The 20,357-nt window shown below is 43.7% G+C and overlaps 1 protein-coding gene across 1 annotated transcript in view; it reads right to left on the reverse strand.

The window, feature by feature from the left end:
- The window catches only part of HDGFL3 (HDGF like 3), a 56,795-nt gene that overhangs the window by 9,526 nt on the left and 26,912 nt on the right, over positions 1-20,357 (reverse strand). Inside the window, exons 2-4 of the mRNA XM_048866396.2 lie at positions 8,751-8,827; positions 5,553-5,691; positions 833-991 (exon numbers count right to left, since the gene is read on the reverse strand). Of these exons, the coding sequence (XP_048722353.1) occupies positions 833-991; positions 5,553-5,691; positions 8,751-8,827 (375 nt within the window). The remainder of the gene's footprint in view (positions 1-832; positions 992-5,552; positions 5,692-8,750; positions 8,828-20,357) is intronic.

A 20,357-nucleotide genomic window follows, 5' to 3' on the forward strand; every position in this document is an offset into this window, starting at 1 on the left:
TTAAAGCATAGTTTCCAGACAGCTTAAAATAAGAGCTCAGAGAGGGGTGAACTGCCTCATTCATCCCAGTACAGAGTTAGTTCTGAAAACTGAAGATGAGAATTCAAATGTTGACTTTGTTAAATGTTTCCCTCATCTATATTTATATTTACCTTATTTAAATGTGCTTGTCCCACAACCCCAGCTGCCTTGGTCCCCACTCAGCTACTAATGCCAGAAATACCCATTACACAGCTGCCAACCATCCAGCTTCCCTTCACCACCACCAATTTCTCTGATCTAATAAAAATGATAATCCGGGAAGTGTGTAAAATATGTTGGGGCAGATCCACAGTTGGTGTAAACTGGCATTGCTCTGTTGGCTTCCATGGAGCTGTGTTGATTTAAACCAGCTGACAATCTGGCCCACTGAATAGAACACCAGTGCTACTGTGCTGACAGACAGACAGACAAATATGAAAATGAATAATGATCTCAAATACTTACGTGGCTCCCATTACCACAGTGCCTGAGCCCCTGGCAAGCTTTAATGTATTTATCCTCCCAATACCCCTGTGAGGTAGGGAAATGCTAATAACCCCATTTTACAGATGGGGAAGTGAGATGCAGAGAGACCAAGTGACTTGCCCAAAGTAATATATTAAGTCTGTGGCAGAGCAGGAAATTGAACCCAGGTCTCCCAAATACCAGGTTAGAGCCCTAACCACAAGACCAGCTTTTCTCTCTAGTTCAATAAACCCCACTATTTTGGAACAGAAATCTAGACCTGCAGAAGGCCGGGCTAAACTGCCATTACAATGCACAAGTGACAATGGAAAAGCTTCTGGATCACCTTTGAAGTGTAAGATTTTTTTCGTTTTGAGCCTGCTTTTTCATTCTTTCTTTTGCCTTTTCCATCCTCTTCTACCCGATCACCTTCCTCCTCACTGCTTGCATCGGCCGTATTTCCTCCTTCTCCCTCAGTTTCTGAAGAGCTCTGTTGCTGGATTGCCTTTGAAATAATAAATAATAATAATAATTAACTAAAACTTCTCCCAAATAATTAATTTTTGCCATGTCCCATATTGCACAGGGAGATCCTAAGAAGAGAGAGCTTGCACTTCAATCATTTTACTCAGGAACAAATCAGCCTGATCTTACAACCATCAAAATAGAGGGCTGGCAGAGGCAATTTCTTCAGTAGCCACTTGAAAACAGTTATCAGATGCATATTCTGAGATGACACGCTCAGAAAGGTTTACAGTATGGCTGTCAAGCAATTAAAAAAATTAATCATGATTAATTGCACTGTTAAATAATAACAGAATACCATTTATTTAAATATTTTTGATGATGTTTTCTACATTTTCAAATATATTGATTTCAATTACAACACAGAATATAAAGTCTACAGTGCTCACTTTATATTTATTTTTCTTTACAAGTATTTTCACTGTAAAAAAACAAAAGAAATAATATTTTTCAATTCACCTAATACAAGTACTGCAGTGCAATCTCTTTATCATGCAAGTTGAACTTACAAATGTAGAATTTTGTAAAAAAACCCCAACCTTCATTCAAAAATAAAACAATGTAAAATTTTAGAGCCTGCAAGTCCACTCAGTCCTACTTCTTGTTCAGCCAATCGCTCAGACAAACAAGTTTGTTTACATTTGCAGGCGATAATGATGCCTGCTTCTTGTTTACAGTGTCACAGGAAAGTGAGAACAGGCATTCTCATGGCACTGTTGCAGCCGGCATCGCAAGATATTCACATGCCAGATGAGCTAAAGATTCGTATGTCCCTTCATGCTTCAACCACCATTCCCGGGGACATGCGTCCATGCTGATGACTGGTTCTGCTCGATGACAATCCAAAGCAGTGTGGACCGACGCATGTTCATTTTCATTATCTGAGTCAGATGCCACAACAGAAGGTTGATTTTCTTTTTTGGTGGTTCGGGTTCTGTAGTTTCTGCATTGGAGTGTTGCTCTTTTAAGACTTCTGAAAGCATGCTCCGCACCCCATCCCTCTCAGATTTTGGAAGGCACTTCAGATTCTTAAACCTTGGGTCGAGTGCTGTAGCTATCTTTAGAAATCTCATATTGGTACCTTCTTTGTGTTTTGTTTAATCTACAGTGAAAGCGTTCTTAAAATGAACAACATGTCCTGGGGTCATCATCCGAGACTGCTATAACATGAAATATATGGCAGAATGCAGGTAAAACCGAGCAGGGGACATAGAATTCTCCTCCAAGGAATTCAGTCACAAATTTAATTAACGTATTTTTTTTTAACGAGCATCATCAGCATGGAAGCATGTCCTTTAGAACAGTGGCTGAAGCATGAAGGGGCATACGAATATTTAGCATATCTGTCACGTAAATACCTTGCAATGCCGGCTACAAAAGTGCCATACAAATGCCTATTCTCACTTTCTGGTGACATTGTAAATAAGAAGAAGGTGGCATTATCTCCTGTAAATGTAAACAAACTTGTTTCTCTTAGTGATTGGCAGAACGAGAAGTAGGACTGAGTGGACATGTAGGCTCTGAAGTTTTATATTGTTTTGCTTTTGAGTGCAGTTATGTAACAAAAAAAATCTACATTTAGAATCATAGACTTTAAGGTCAGAAGGGACCATTATGATTGTCTAGTCTGACCTCCTGCACAACGCAGGCCACAGAATCTCACCCACCCACTGCTGTAACAAACCCCTAACTTATGTCTGAGCTACTGAAGTCCTCAAATCGTGGTTCAAAGACTTCAAGGTGCAGAGAATCCTCCAGCAAGCGACCCGTGCCCCACGCTGCAGAGGAAGGTGAAAAAACCCCCAGGGGCTCTACCTATCTGCCCTGGAGGAAAATTCCTTCCTGACCCCAAATATGGCAATCAGCTAAACCCTCAGCATGTGGGCAAGACTCACTAGCCAGACACCCAGGAAAGAATTCTCTGTAGTAACTCGGATCCCACCCCATCTAACATCCCATCACAGGCCATTGGGCATATTTACTGCTAATAATTGAAGATCAATTAATTGCCAAAATTAGGCCATCCCATCATATCATCCCCTCCATAAACTTATCAAGCTTAGTCTTGAAGCCAGATATGTCTTTTGCCCCCACTGCTCCCCTTGGAAGGCTGTTCCAGAACTTCACTCCTCTAATGGTTAGAAACCTTCATCTAATTTCAAGTCTAAACTTCCTGGTGGCCAGTTTATATCCATTTGTTCTTGTGTCCACATTTGTACTGAGCTTAAATAATTCTTCTCCCTCCGTGGTATTTATCCCTCTGATATATTTATAGATAGCAATCATATCTCCTCTCAGTCTTCTTCTGGTTAGGCTAAACAAGCCAAGCTCTTTGAGTCTCCTTTCATAAGGCAGGTTTTCCTCAGATCATCCTAGTAGCCCTTCTCTGTACCTGTTCCAGTTTGAATTCATCCTTCTTAAACATGGGCGACCAGGACTGCACACAATATTCCAGATGAGGTCTCACCAGTGCCTTGTATAATGGTACTAATACCTCCTTATCTCCACTGGAAATACCTTGCCTGATACATCCCAAGACGGCATTAGCTTTTTTCATGGGCATATCACATTGGCGGGTTATAGTCATCCTGGGATCAACCAATATTCCGAGGTCCTTCTCTCCTCTGTTACTTCCAAGTGATGCGTCCCCAGTTTATAACAGAAATTCTTGCTATGAATCCATAAATGCATGATCTTGCACTTTTCACTATTAAATTTCATCCTATTACTATTACTCCAGTTTACAAGGTCATCCAGATTTTCCTGTATGATATCCCGGTCCTTCTCTGTATGGCAACACCTCCCAGCTTTGGGTCATCCACAAACTTTATTAGCACATTCCCGCTTTTTGTGCCAAGGTCAGTAATAAAAAGATTAAATAAGATTGGTCCCCAAACTAATCCCTGAGGAACTCCACTAGTAACCTCCTTCCAGCCTGACAGTTCACCTTTCAGTGTGACCTGCTGTAGTCTCTCTTTAACTAATTCCTTATCCACCTTTCAATTTTCATATTGATCCCCATCTTTTCTAATTTAGCTCTTAATTCTCCATGTTCAACCGTTATCAAATGCCTTACTGAAATCGAGGTAAATTAGATCCACTGCGTTTCCTTTGTTTAAAAAATCTGTTACCTTCTCAAAGGAGATCAGGCTGGTTTGACGCTATCTACCTTTTGTAAAGCCAATTGTATTTTGTCCCAATTACCATTGACCTCAGTGTCCTGAACTACTTTAATTTGTAAGGTGCACTTTCATGACAAAGAGATTGCACTACAGTACTTGTATGAGGTGAACTGAAAAATACTATTTCTCTTGTTTATTATTTTTACAGGGCAAATATTTGTAATAAAAAATAATATACACGTTGATTTCAGTTACAAAACAGAATACAAGATTTATGAAAATGTAGAAAAACATCCAAAATATCTAATAAAATTCAATTGGTATTCTATTGTTTCATGGTGTGATTAAAACTGTGGTTAATCGCAATTAATTTTTTGAGTTAATCAGGTGAGTTAACTACAATTAATCGACAGCCCTAGTTTACAGAGAAACCGAAGTGCTGGTGACGGCAGTCGGCAGAGTGGAAAACCAATGACTCAGTCCAATAGGATCTATCTGTCATTTTCTGGTTTGTGCTGGGCAATGCAAACTCGGAGATCTTGGCTGTATGGGAAAGTGACCCAATCAGTAGAAAGGGTGGCAGCCCAAAAAACCAACATCTCCCTAGAGGGAAATTTCAGATCTGACCAGGAGGTGGAGAACTCTCACCCTGTCCTCCTCCAGCAGTCCAGAGGCCCCCCTGAATACCACCCCTATCAACATTCAGATCATCTTCTGCATGACTGAGAATGAGGGACAGGAATACAGGATAGCAGGATCAGCTGCAGACGTTCCATACTTTGGAAAGTGCTCATTGGATAACAGTTGTCCTCCATCTTTTGGAGGTGGTTTATGCTCTTGAGGGACCATAGAAGATAATCTGGGTTTCTATAGCCCCTTGACTGTTCCTCTCTGGCTGACTGACTCTGTCCCTAACATATGACAGGGACAACTGTTAAATGCAGTCACTGCTCCTATCAAAACCTCCTGCTCTGCCTTCTCCCCTCCCCAAATTTCTATAATGCTTTATGCATTGTCAATGCAAAAATCCTCAGCCCATTGACAATGTCAAGTTAGAGGGCAGCACAGTGCTATAAAAATAAACAACAAAAGGAACTGGTCACCAAATATTCATGTTTACATAGAATTCAATAAACAGCCTCTATATTTTAATTCACCTATACCTGCTGCAGAATTTTCCAGACTACTGCACAGACCGAGGGGCTGTGCTGTACAATTAAGATCCCATTTGTCATAGAGTACGGGACCATGCTTATCTTTATGTTATGCAATTACATTCCCATCACCAGCTCAGAAACCCCTCAATACTATCCAAACCACGGCCTTCTAGCACCAGCCACCCAGTAGTTACACGGATAAGACACCCTCAAAAGGAATATAAGTAAGATAAGGAGGAATGGAAGGGAAGCTGTCATTTACCTGGTATCCAGTAAACTTGACTCCAGGGTTGTTTTCTATTTCCCACAGTCCTTCGTTAAATCCTTTTCGTTTGTTCGACTTCCCAAACTTATCTTTATATTCTTTATATGGGAAGAGGTCTTTGGGCCCCAGAAACGCACTGTATTTTAACAAAATTGACATTCAAAAACTATTGTTAGGATTTTTTTCCCTGTAAGTTAAACCCATATTGCAGATGTGATGCCTATTCTTTTGTTCATCACAGTAAATCATTACACTCTGGCTGGTTTTGTGTTAGTGCTGTGAATCTGAATTCAGGACCTCAGCTTTTGATGTTACGAAATCATGCTGTGCATCTCTACAAACAATGATTACTTAGTCTCATGTATTATATTAATTACTGCTGAGAATTCTGCAAATCGGTAACAGACTAAAAATAATACTGTATAAAAAATTGAAGTGCATGGAGAACTGCTAGAACCCATGCGCCACAACTTACCCCTTGGTTATGTGGCCATAACGGCTGTCGTATTTATTATTATTACCTTAGGGGCCCCAATGTGCTAGGCGCTGTACAAACACTGAATAAAAAGATGGATCGTGCTCACAAACGCTTACAACTAAGTATAACAAGAGACAACTGATAGGGGATACAAGAAAACAATGGGACGATATTGGTCGGCATTACTAGCAGTGCTATCAACACACCTGGTGCCTAATTATTGCCAAGTTATTTTGTAGGCATCACAGCTAAAAGACTTAGCACTATGCCCTTTCTGCCGCAGGTCAACCCATCCCAAAAATGGACATCACGATGCAGGGAGGAAGAAATAAAATTAGCAAGAATTTACCTACAAAACCCATGGCTATCATTGGATTATAAAATCCTACTCACATTCTAGGCAATTCCTGGCAAAAAGAAACTTTGGAAAATATACCAATAATTTCATACATAAAACCTAAAAAAACCCATCATTTCTTCTTCGCTTACTATTTCTCAAAGACTAGTATTTTTACACTTCCATGGCCAGTCATAATTTGTATCAAGCATGATGGAGGGAAAAAATCCACTTCATTCCCATTGGAGAACCTTCTGCCCATCAAAATAAGCTCATAGCTACCTAACCACTTTATCTTTTACTGTAACCCTTTTCCTACCTCCTACGCACTTTTATGGCCCCCATCACTGTAGAGTCTCAGAACTTCACAGTCTTTCATGTGTTTATCCCCACAACACCCCTGTGAGGTAAGGTAGGGCTAATATCCCCATTTCACAGATGGGGAACTGAGGTAGAGAGAGACTAAAAGACTTGGCTAAGGTGACAGAGGAGGTCAGTGACAGAGAAAGGAATTAAACAAAGATCTTCATCATCCCATGCTCGCACCTTGACCGTTGGGCCATCCTTCTTCCCACTTGTGCAGCTTCAGTTGAACTAGGCCTTGATCCTTTTTGCACTTATGCATGTGAGTAACTTTATTCATGAGTGGTCCCATTCCCTCAGGGGCCTGACAGCATGGAGAGAGCTGCTGTACTGAGGCCTTAAACTGTAGGCTCTTTGGGGCAAGGATCTGCTCTTACTATGTGTCTGTAGAGCATCTAGCACAATGGCACCTGGATCTAATGTGGCCTTTGAGAAATCCACACTTGTACAATAATAATACTAATGTGGAGAATGTACATTTACTTAAAAAGCTAACGAGTAATCTCCCAACATACATGATAAAAGTGACATCAGAGCAAAGAACCCCAAGAAGTTAACTTTCCTTTATCTCTAAGAAAGTATTCCCTAATTTTGCTGCTACTGAGAGATCTCTCTTCATATGGCCAAGGGCTCACACCAAAGCTATAGGGAAAACAATTACAGCGGATCATGTGAAACTCACCCTGACACACCTGAATTTATCTCATCCATAACATATGGAAATTTTAGTTCAGTTTTTACACACAAGGTAAAAAATAAAAATCATCCTTCGTGGAGGAGGATAGTTTTCACTGCTCTGCCATAACAGAGCTAACGAGACGCACTCTGCAGTTTATTATTAGTTATTCTTTCTAAAATATGGAGATAATTGCACAATACGTTTCTATTCCTGAGGTAAAAACCAGATCACAGGCTAATAATAACTTTGAGGCAAACTAAGTCATTAGCCCAAAATTAAGCCTCTGTAGAGTTAACAGTAAGCAACATCTAATTAATATTATTCTTATTCTAAGATGTGGTAATTAATTATTTAGAGACTCTTTACCCCTCCTCATTTCCCCCCCCCCATTGCCCCACCCAGCTCAGTTCTTCCACCCTCCCTTCTGTTCCACCTTCCTCCACCCCACAACACAGAAGAATATTTATTTTAAGCACTAAGTGGAAATAGCGTGAGACTCCTGTTTCAGCTTTGCTCTTTTTCCATTTGCCCACCACCAATCTTCTCACCCTATCCTGTTCTATGTTTATGTAGAAATACAAGCGTACAGGGCCAGATTATTAAAAGTACTTAGGTATCTCACAGGATTTTCAAGTGCACCCAGGTGCCTAAGATCCCACTGATTTCAATGCATTTTAGGTGCCAAAGGGCTTTTGAAAATCCCACCAGGTGCCTAAATACCTTTGAAAATCTGGCCCATAGTCAACAGAAAATCCTTGCTCTTTCACTGACTTTGAGTCAGTTACTTCCCCCAAATTAATATTAACTTGAGCTCAAAATTAGAGACACTCAAGTTTCAATTAAGAAAAAACACTTTCTAAACCACTCTTTATTGCTGAAGGGACAAATTCTGATCCCAGTGAAGTCAACGGGAGTTTTGGTACCAGCTTCAATGGGATCGAACTGTGCCCAAAAAGGTGTTTGAATACAATACATTCATCTTGGTTACCTCAAGTACAATGTACTTTTATCATAGATCTAGCTCCCGGTGATCCATTAACAGTCATGTCAAAATGTGTACATGAAAGAAACCTGGGCCCTGATTCCCATTGACATGCAGGCCCCGATGCACCACCCTGGCCCTGTAGGATGGCATTCACAATCACACCCACGTTAAGGCTCCTTTACACTACCAATGCCAGATTCAGGCCCATAGTATCTACCTCTAGTCTCACACTGGTTTCAATCAAGATTTACTCCATTAATGTTAATGGAGAGACACAGGAATAAGAACAGTTTGAGTGAAAGGAGATTCAGGCCCACACATTTCAAAAGAAACCACCATGTTCATTCACTTACGTTTCATGAGTCCCAAAAAAGAAGATAGGGTACTTATTTGCTGGAGGCTTCACAGCTCCCTCAGGGAGTTCATCAATCTGTGGGATAGAAAGGGACACCGGACTGTTACCATGTTCCATCCAATCTCAGAAGCCAGACAAACCACAAAGGTGTGATTGGAGATTTCACAACTTCTTGGAGGTCCCATTCTGTGCTTGGGGCTTGTTTATTTTAATTAGTTTATATTTTATAACAAGTGTATGTGTCTGCGAAGCACCTCAGTGGCAAAACTGAAGAGTCAATTCCTCAATTTAGCCACAGAACAGGGACACTGGGGCAGCCATATGGCAACCTTCTACCACCCTGCACTACCTATGTATCTATCGATGGTACTTATATGGCTCCCATAACCACAGTATCTGAGGGCCTCACGATCTTTAATGTATTTTTCCCCACAACACCCCTGTGAGGTAGGGAAGCATCATTATCCCCATTTTACAGATGAGGACCAGACAGACTAAATGACATGCCTGAGGTCACACAGGAAATTTATGGCAGTGGAGGGACTTGCACATAGGTCTCCTGAGTTCTAAGCTAGCACCCTAACCACCGGACCAACCTTCCTCTCAACCCTCTTCCAGAGAAGTCACATCTCCTGTTCTATTGGACTGGGAATGATAACTTCATCTCCATACCCCATTTGGTCCGTGGTCTCTGCTGAGGCTACTAACAAGGCTACAAAGGAATGCTCCTTGTGCTGCGGGTTTTTGTGAGGTGTGCACTTATCTCCCAAGAACTGGACAGAGACCACCAAGCTCATGTCACACTCGTCACCAAACAGACATAGGGCAACAACTTTCAATACAGAACTAGGGCCAGATCCTCAGCGGATGTAAATCAGAGTAGCTCCAGTGACTTAAGCCTGGTGGTGCCACATTACATCAGCTGATGATCTGGCTTCTGAGCCAGCAAGGAACCTGACCTTCTAAGACATTTCATGAAAACTTTTCAAAATTTTGTCTACGCGAATGTAAGTGTTAGGGATCTTATTTAAACTCATATAAAGGAAGAGCAAAGAGTGACTGGGGGTTCAGACTAGTAGCAAGTCCTTAGCTGACCTCAGTATGGCCGCTGGCAAGAACTTCACAGCTATTCTGTGCATTCTTCAATACCAGAAACAGATGTCCAGGACGTTACCTAAGCCCCGGTTTTCACTGACATTCATAACCTGTTTAAATGAGGGCCCACCAATCAGATTATTTCCTGGTTAATTCCTATTTTAAATACAGGTACCAGACTGTAACTGCAGGAAAAAGAATGTGAAGGGAAACATTCAAACCCTGCCACTCACTTACAAATGCAGATTGGTAGCCAGTCAGGGTTTCCATGGCTTTCAGATTGCAACAAATATTATGTTACTTAAAGCTAGAAGTGTCTAAACTTCATACTAACAAGGTCTACAATGATAATTTACCAGGAGCCTGGGGGATGCACCCAATTTGCAGGAATGGGTCATACTACAGTCACCCCTCATCTTCAGTATGAACAGGAGAGAAACTAGGTCCAGAATGGGCCAGACAATGTGGCTAAAAGGAGCACTGCACATGGGATCACAGTGGCAGTCTCTGCAGCTACATCTCCATGTTAAATTTGAAGTCAGCCATGGACTGCATTGTAGAAAGATGTGGCGTACAATGCCAGTGGAGTTTTTCCTGGAATAAAACTAACAGCTGCAAATCATCTGAGGAGTGAAGACTGATATTGAAGAGTGAAGACACGCTTAGCGTTGAATGCTGATCAGGAGGAACTTTTCTTACACAGAGTCCCAAGGAAGGATATTCACATGACCCTGAGACTGGGGGATGGGGTGTTATATCAGATGATGTTCTGGACTCTGCAGGAGTGAGGATCCTCTCCCGAGCACTGTCTGCAGTGCAGTCAGACCACTTGCCACATTCCCTGGCAGCTTCTGTTGCCAGCTATGAGCAGCAACGAGGAGGTATGGGGAAGGGAGGTGTTGAGTTCTCTCTCGGTCTTGCTGCTCACCTGTTCTCTATTCCTCAGTACGTTCATCCATTAACTGACCACCCCACTGCCTTTGTGTCATCTTAGGCAGTCATCAAAGAGCTTTTCACTGCTCTAGAAAATTGTGCACACCACAATCTTTCCAAAAGTTATTAAACGTAAATCTGCACTGGACAGCTCCAGGATGAGCTTGTAAAGCTCCCACTGCCTTACATGTACACTCCAACCTCCTGTTGTGTTGCCGAGGACCAGACACTTCCTACCTTCACTGACAGGGCTGTGACCTACACCCTTCAGATTAAGGTCTCTCTACTATATGGGGGTGGAGTCCATCTCTAAGGGTATGTCTACACTGTGATAAAAAACCTGCGGCACTGAGTTTCAGAGCCCGGCTCAGGTGACTTGGGCTCGCAGGGTTCAGATTGCAGGGCTACAAAATTGCAGGGTGGACATCTAGGCTTGGGTTGGAGCCCTAGCTCTGAGACCACGCAAGGGGGGAAGGTCTCAGAGCCCAGGCTCTGGCCCAAGCCTTAGGGTGACGAGACAGCAAGTGTGAAAAATCGGGACGGGGTGGAGGGTAATAGGAGCCTATATAAGAAAAAGCCCCAAATATTGGGACTGTCCCTATAAAATCAGGACATCTGGTCACCCTACCAAGGCTGAACGTCTACAGTTCAATTTTATAGCCACACAGCCCAAGCCTGGCGACCTGAGTCAGCTGACTGGAGTGAATCGTGGCCATCCCATGGGTCTTTTATTGCAAAATAGGCATGTCCTTAGTGTCATGCAGGACCCCATCCAGTTACTGTTGAACTCAAAGGCAAAATTTTCATTGAGTTTAGGGGGAAACAGAACTCAGTAATACCAGGTTCTCTGTTCTTTTGCGGTTTGATAAGACACTGTGCAGCCTGCTCACGTGAGACTATTAGGGGAAAACCTGCATGACCTGCCATACAAAAGAAAAACATGACGGGCCCCTTTTGATTGACTGCTGAAGGTACAAATGCCTCTTATTTAACTAACTGAATAACTTCAGCACTCCTTGAAAACGACTACTATTTTCCACAAAGGGATACTTAGGAGGACAGCAGCCACGCCGCCAGCTCCCTGCTGCTGAGCTCAGCCCCAAATCACTGCCACTCTCCAGGATGTTTTGATTAAATCCACTAAGATTTGGATCCGCTATTTCCCTCAATGCCAGCAAGATCAATGCAAGGGGGGCAAAACCCTGAATTGCTCAAACCGGGAACAAAAGAGATAAGTGCACCCATGTTAAGACAGTGTGCTGTAGTCACAGAAACATAGTGAATGAAAGGAGCATCTGTCTACTACACCGCCTAACTGCTGCTTTGTTTTGTTTCTGGAAGGAAACAGACAGATTTTAAAGTGCCTGGTATAACCTGCAATCAAATTGGAGGGGGTTGTTTTTTTCTGAAGCAAAACAGACGGTGCACTGACTCTTGAGCCACGCTGTGCATGAATCTGATCTGTGCATTGACCACATCATAATCATTTAGTTCAATTACCCCTAAAATAAAGCAGGTGGTTTCAGATTTCCAGTTTTCTCTCCTTTACTTCTGTTGCTTTCATCTGCTTAATGAACAACAACAGCTTTCTTTCTAAACAAGCTTAGCACAGTAGTGCCTCCCAGCATTTGGTTGCTCGCCAAATGGCCCAACTTTGGAGCCCTTTTACTAGGCTTGTGGTAATTAAATGCAACGTGCGAGGTGCAGGTCTGCAAGTGGAACATGCACTCCCCACATTGAGTGGTACATGCACCCCCCACAGCACTAGTTGGTGCAGGGGTTTTAGAAAAGCATGTTGCTAAGGTCAACAAACATGAGTAACAGATCAGACAATTTCTGCAATCTCCTTGAAAGACCTTATTGTATTCAGTTTATATATGATTGTGGGCTGGGACTGTACGTAACTTCTGTGGGGGCAGATGGGACAGACTATACTGACTAGACCAGAGGTGGGCAAACTACGGGCCACATCTGGCCCGCGGGACCCTCCTGCCCGGCTCCTGAGCTCCTGGCCCAGGAGGCTAGCCCCCGGCCCCTCCCTGCTGTTCCCCATCCCCCGCAGCCTCAGCTCGCTCCGCCGCCAGTGCAATGCTCTGGGCAGCAAGGCTGCGAGCTCCCGGGGCAGTCCAGCTGCAGAGCCCAGTGCTCAGTGCTACGTGGTGCGTGGCTGGCTCCGGCTGAGCGGTGCGGCTGCCTGTTCTGGTGCAGCCGTGCCGCCAGCCACCGGTGCTCCAGGCAGTGTGGTAAGGGGGCAGGGAGCGGGGGGGGAGGGGGTTGGATAGAGGGCAGGGGAGTTTGGGGGTGTGGTCAGGGGGCGGGGGTGTGGATGAGCTCAGGGCAGTCAGAAGGCGGGGAGCAGGGGAGTTGAATGGGGGCAGTCAGGGGACAGGGAGAAGGGGTGGTTGGATGGGGCAGGGGTCCTGGGGGGCAGGCAGGAATGAGAGGAGGGGTTAGATGGGGCGGCAGGGGGCAGTCAGGGGTGGGGTTCTGGGGACAGTCAGGGGACAGGGAGCGGGGGTGTGAGTGGATGGGGCAGGAGTCCCGGGGGGCCATCAGGGAACGGGGGGCGGGGGGTTGGATGGGGCAGGAGTCCCAGGGGGGGGGAGGCATCAGGGGGTGAGAAGCGGGGGATAGGGGATGGGGGCCAAGCCACGGCTGGCTGTTTGGGGAGGCACAGCCTCCCCTATCCAGCCCTCCATACAATTTCCAAAACCTGATGCAGCCTTCAGGCCAAAAAGTTTGCCCACCCTGGTCTAGATAATACTAAGAATGTGCCAGACCAGTATGGATTTTTGGGAAAATAAGTGTTAAGTGGATTTCCCGGGAAATCCATATGGAGAGGTTAATGCAAAAACCGAGTCATTTGACACTATGCCCTCAAGAAAGGGTCATTGTCTGGTGATTACCTGTTACAGAAGGCCAAGAGCAGAGGCCCGAGCTGTATGAAGAAATGGCTGATCTGCCCAGCCTTGGTTCTGAAGCAAAGATGGATGAACTTGTAAACAAGGAAAAAACCTCGTTGTGGGGTTTGAAGCACTAAAACCTACCAGAGTCCTAGGTTGGAGTTGGGGTGACCTCTGGGGTAAGCCTTTTAGCATGTGTATAGGTGCTTTTCTTGTCTTAATGTTTTCTCTAAAGCGGTTTCACCTTAAGAATCAGTGTGCTTGCTTAAAAGGAGCTGGGTGGTAACTTATCACTCTTGGCAATACACTGTTCATCGCCTTCAGAGTGAAAGCGAAGTGCAGACACTGGCCTGTTTAGGCAGTCTGGCTTGCTGGGGATATCACAGTGTCGAGCAGGGAGCTGTGCAGCCTTAAAATCCCTGGTCAGGAGGGAATGAAACGTGAGTCTCCACCCAGAGGAGAGGTGACTGCTGGGAGCAAGAAGGCTAAAGCTAGTGCCCTTGGTGGGCCATGGAGGAAGAACACAGGTGCAGTTGTCCTGAAACTGCAAAACCACATAAAGGACAATTTTGCCATAATTTTTCATGCACAAATCCTTTTAGTTTGTAAACAACCTCAATAAGGGCCCAGTCTTGCAGCATACTAGCTGGCTCCTCATGTAGTATTCCCAACTCATTCCTGAAGGCTGGATTCTGCAGCACTTAACCCACAAGTAGCTCCACTGGAAGCAAGGAGACTGTTTGGAGAGTGAGGTACTAACTCTCTGGGCTACACTGTGGCGATTAAACCACAGTCCTGTCTGGGGGTGGTGCCGAGCTCCGCGTTCCTAGGAGAAGCACTGGCGAGACTGTGCTCCAGAGAAGCCCAAACCTTCATAGAGCTGCTTCTTGCACATGGGGGAGATGCAGCGTGCTCCATCCACTAGGATGGAAGAGATTGTTCCCTTTTGTGTGATGCCCCACTGTGCAGGCTAGTGCAGAGTGGGGGGGGGGGCGGGCAGGGGGGCCATGACCCTTCCTCTTCCTCCCTGCCCCCCTTTTCGGGTGTTCAGCTTCCCAGCAGGCCCTACGGTCCCTGGAGCTCAGGGGCTGTTACTATCAGCAGTGCTTGCACAGCTACCCAAGGGAGAAAACAGCAGATTTTGGCCCTACATTTGGAATAATGGAACATTTCCTAGAGCCCCACTAACTTACACCTGGCCACCAAGGGTCTATACAGGCAGTCGCAGCACATAGTCATCCCAACCACATCCTCTTTCCCTTAGGAAGGCCTCCTGTGCTGGGAGGTAGCACGGTATGCAGCCACGGCTCTGGCTCTTGGCGGTGTGGCAATCACCCCATGTAGGGGGAAGCAATCAGCTGAGATGGTTTTCTGGCTGCTTGGTGCCATCAGAGCAGAAGTTGGCCCATTATGTTTGACAAGGTATTCTATATGGCAAATGTATTTTGCTATCACGAAAACGTGACGCAAACAGGAAAGATTAACTTGACTGTGCATAGATACATATGTGGATGTAGAAACCACAAAAACAGGGCATTTAAATTGCAGAGCAGTAACCACTGACTTATGATATGCAGTAAGTGCCTTTGACTGGAAAAAGCACACAGAAGCACTGCAGAAATCCAAATCTCCAACTGAAATTTCTGGAGTCAGAGTACAGCAATCAAGTCAAACTGCAAACTGGTTAAAGTTGCTCATTATTACCAACAAAGACAAAGCATCTTGATATTCTGCAATTAGCTAATTAACAGAAAGAATGGCTAAAAGCAACCTTATTCAGAATCTATTGGTGGAACAGATTACTCGCTTTCCACCATGCTGGCGTTTTTATCTCCATCAATTTACCCACTTCAGCTAAAGAAGGAAAATACATGTTTTTTAAATAGAGTAGTGTAAGCTACTGGGAGCCACCAGAATGAACAGATCCTTTTTTCAGCAATTATTTAAAATAATACATCTTTCAACAAATGTCTAATATCATGTCTTTCTTCCCAGAGGAACCCAAAGTACTTCACAAATTATGAACATATTGCTTTAGTGAAATGCAATCACCATCACAGCTTCACCAAATGTAGTCTTCCTTGCACCTTGTGCTATGGAGGGCAGGTCTAAGTAATCAGGCAAATACCAGTTGTGCATGGATATAATTTCCATGCAGCATACTTTGCATGTAGACCTTCACCTCCATTATTTGAAACTCTGGTCCAACAAATGTTTTCCATCACTAGTTTCTATTATCCTAATTCTGTGGTACTTAAATCAAGCCAAACTTCCATAGAAATTGCCTAAGAACTGCAAAATTTGGCCCTCGATTTTCAAGACTGCATATCACTTTAACCACAGCATAATTCTTCCTCTGCTGTGGATCATACCCTAAAACTACAAGTGGGCAATGCATTTTTCACCGGCTTTAAAAAAAAAAAAAAAAACTTCACAAAAGGGTGGGACTAGAAACAGAATCTAACAATAAAAAATAATTACTCTGCTCTAAAAGTGAAAAAAAGAAAAGACTCTAGGCATGTGAAAGTAGAATCAGCAAAAAAAAAAAAAGAAAAAAGAGCAAAATGGCATCTCTGCTGCTGGAAGTGACTGAAGGTTACTGTACACACAGCAAGAAATGACAATATAAAGGCATCAATCCTTCCTTTGCTTCTGTGCATGCTCAGGACCACAACAAGATTTAAAGAAGACAATGAAGAGTTAACTGAAGCCCAAATAATCCAGGCGGGCATGGCCTTGCTAAGCAGAAGCAGCAGTCCTGCAGTTGAATGCATCTCTAATTAGCACCATATTTACAAAAAACCCGAAAGTTAAAATTTATTAATGGCTGCGTTGCCTTAATCTTCAATATGAAGCTGGGACCCAGGAGCTTATGACTCTGATCCAACAAACCACTTAAGCATCTACATAACTTCGAAGCCAACAAGACTATTTATGTGCTTAAAATTATGCATATGCTTAATTTTTTGGCTGGATCAGGACCTACCCTTCCCAGAATGCAATGTTCCACCTTGATCCAGATGGTCACATGAAGGCAGCTGCAAATTGCTCCATTTTCTGCTAACAAAGTGTATCCACAGCAAGCTCTCAATGATGTTTTTGCAATATTACTGTTAGCCACCAGGTGGCGCAATTGCTAGGTCTGTTTCTTTGAAGGTATAGGAGTTGAGTTGAGAGAAATCTTGTTGCTAACTTTGGAGGTTGGTTAAAACAACAAGTAAGCAGAGTAGAATTTGTTGTGCCTGAATTTCTCTGTCTGACTGAATCACTTCTGATGCAGAGACGTTGCCTGCAGGTTATATCCACCCAAGCAAACCAAGCTTCACATGTTGCCAAAACAGGACAGTCCTTGAGTGGGCAAAATTTGGCCACCCTGGTTTGTGGTCTTACCCCTAAGATATAAAGGTTTGTGAATCCTGAGTAAAGAATAAACGAGCTTGAAAATAAAAACCAAGGTAGCTAAGTTGTTGAAACAACAACAACAGACAAATTTTACAGGCTGCATGAGCACAAATACCTCCATTCTCTCCTGCCAGCTTCATTCTCATGAGCCAGTGGGAGATTAAAACTGACAAAAGTCCTGCTCTCTGCTATGCTCAGAGATCAAAAATTCTGCCACGTTCTACATCCTGTCTGCCCATAGCTGTCGGGAAGGGTGGCCTGAAGGCATGATATGCTCATTCACAATACTGGGTTTGTTATTGTTGGGTTTTACAGTGTTGAAACTGCGATTTTATTACTTTACTGGGGAGCAGGGATAAAGTGGGAAATGTCAAATCAGGGCTGAATCAAATATTTGGGCTTGTCCACTGGATCATAATTCTTTCATCTACATGAAGAGTGCTTTGAGTGTGGACCTTTGGCCAAACACATAAAACCAAATTCTTTAACCAGAGCCTCATGCATTCCACACCCCTGTGCTCCAGAATCCAACTTTCATTAACAAAAAAAACCCAAAACAAAAAAAAAGTTGCTAGCCCTTACAATGGTGAGGGTAACCTCAAAAATGTAAACAGCTCCTGTGCTGACTCCTGTGGTCTGCGGACTGACTTTTACTAATCATTTTCAGATTTAATTAATTTTTAAAAATCCCTCCATTTTTTAATATGGGCCTGCCACACCATTTCCAATCTGCCACAGCCGATGTCAGGAGTTTTGCTGCAGAGTTTCAGTCCAGCTTACTGCAGAATACACAAAGCCTTGTATATTATGTGGCCCAGGACCAGCCCTATTTGAAAAGGCAATGGGACCTAGGGAGACTGCAGGTATCAGAATGCCGAAGGGAGCTGGCAGATCCTAAAAGATGTAATACTAGAGGCTCAACATCAAGCTATTGTGACGCAGAGGGGAGATAAGAAGAGCCACAGGAGAACAATATGGTTGAACAGGGAGCTTTTTAGCGATCTAAAAACCAGAAGGGATACATACAGGAAATGGAAGGAGGGGCATGTCATCAAGGAAGTTTACACGGGAATAGCACGAGAGTGCAGGGACAAAAATCAGGAAAGCCAAGTCAAAGAATAAGTTACAGCTAGCAAGAAAGGTTAGAGACAACAGGAAGGGGTTCTACAAATATGTCTGACAAAAAAGAAAGATCAAGGATTGTGCGGGTCCGCTGCTCAATGGAGGTGGTGAGCTGATAACAGAAGATGATAGGAAGGCAGAGATGCTCAATGCCCACCTTGCTTCAGTCTTCTCACAAAAAATAACATGTGACTGGATGACTAGCGCAGTTACCATAGACAATAAAGGGGAAGGGATGCAGATCAGGATAAGTAAAGAATAAGTCAGAGATCTCCTGACTAATTTGAATGAATTCAAGTCAGCAGGGCTTGATGCTACTCACCCCAGGTGCTGAAGGAATTAGCTGAAGATATTGCACCATTGGCAATAATACTTGCAAATTCCTGGATGACAGGAGAAGTCCCAGAACACTGGAGAAGGGCTAACATGGTGCCCATCTTTGGAGAAAAGGAGGAGCTGGGGACCTATAGACCAGTCGCCTGACTTCGATATCTGGGAAGCTACTCGAGCAATGTATAAAACATTCAATTTGCAAATACCTGGAGGATGAAGGGTTGATCATGCATTTACTAAGAACCAACCACGCCCAGGGCCAGCCCACAACATTTCGGCACCTGAGGCGGGGAGCTCAAATGACGCCCCCATGCCCCCTTGCTTGGGCCAAAACTTTGAAAGGTCTCAATTCTGCCTTCTTCCTGTTCTACTCCTCTCATGGTACTGCTCTGTTACCTACCCCAATAAAGGAGAACAACTTAAAATGCCTTGTTCCAAAATTTGAAGTAATACTTAACTTTCAAAGGCCTGAACAGCAAATGTAACTTTTCTTGTCTGCATAGTAAACACTGGCATTTTTATCTGTTTGAATAATCAAAGTGGTGCTTCTTGTGCAAAGACGTGAACTGCTTCCTGAAAGTCCAGTCTGGGCCAGCTCATGCTCTACTGAGATGGTTGCAAGGCCGACCAGCCTCTCCTGTGTCATTGTGGAGCGTGGATGTGTTTTTATTAACTTCAGCTTGGAGAAGCTGCGTTCTCCACTGGCAACTGTTAAAGGAAGTGTTAGAAGTATGCGCAGAGCAACAAAAGCATTTGGAAAGAGGGTGGTCATCTTATTTGTGCACATATATTCCAGAACAGCCTTTGGAGTTGATCCTGCTAAAATGTATCTTGAAAGGGCTTTCAGTTCATCACCTAAATCACTCGCATCAATATCGCGCATGTCATCATGTGTCAACACTGTCTCTAGTGCCCTGCATTGCTGGTGTAGGTCTTCTTCAGGTATAGTGAGGAGTTTGGGAATATCATACAACATCCCAAATATACTGCTGTGTTCCTTGAGCTACATGAAACGTTCAACTGCTTGTATTGCACAATCTAGCACCTGGTTAAAGAATTCAGCTTTGAATTGTTGTGTGGGGTCTTTTATGGGATTATCCCGTGTCTCGTAATCAAAATGTTTTCTTCTTCTTCGGTGACTCTTGTATTCTTGAATGGGTGGGAAAATAGCTTCAGTGTGAAGTTCCTCTGCCAGCTTCTGCGCACTCTTCAGAACGTTTTGAAATCCCTCATCTGACTGGTAACACTGTCAGTATGACTTTGCTTTGTCCAGTTGTTCCATTGTTCCAGATATATCAAGGTCAACACCTTGGAGTCTCTTGCTTACAACATTTATTTCAAACAGTATGTCATGCCACAACACTAAGCCACACAGAAATTTGAAGTTATGTATGTTTCTGGTGATTCCATTTCCCTCTGCCACTGTTCTCCCACGAACAGTTCCTGTCATAGCATTATCCTCCATAATGGCAACTATGGCATCATCTATCTTCCCAATTTGGTGTTTGATAGGCTTTATTGCCTCTACTTGACTTTCCCATCATGTGGCACTCAGTGGTTTCAGTGTCAGAGAGGATGTTCCCAGATGTTGCTTCAAAATTTGCCATCGATGAGTTGATGCAGAGAAAAATACATAGATGCTTTGAATTACATTAAAAAATTCAGCAGCCTCACTAGAAGCTGATGCTGCATCACTGACCACCAAGTTCAGTGAATGAGAACTGCATGGGACAAAAAAAGCTTGAGGGTTTAACTCTTGGATCCGTTTCTGCACTCCTCTGTTCTTTCCTCTCATGGGCACCATTATCGTAGCCCTG

Source organism: Caretta caretta, chromosome 10 (genome assembly GCF_965140235.1).
Source record: "Caretta caretta isolate rCarCar2 chromosome 10, rCarCar1.hap1, whole genome shotgun sequence".
Lineage (NCBI taxonomy): Eukaryota > Metazoa > Chordata > Testudines > Cheloniidae > Caretta > Caretta caretta.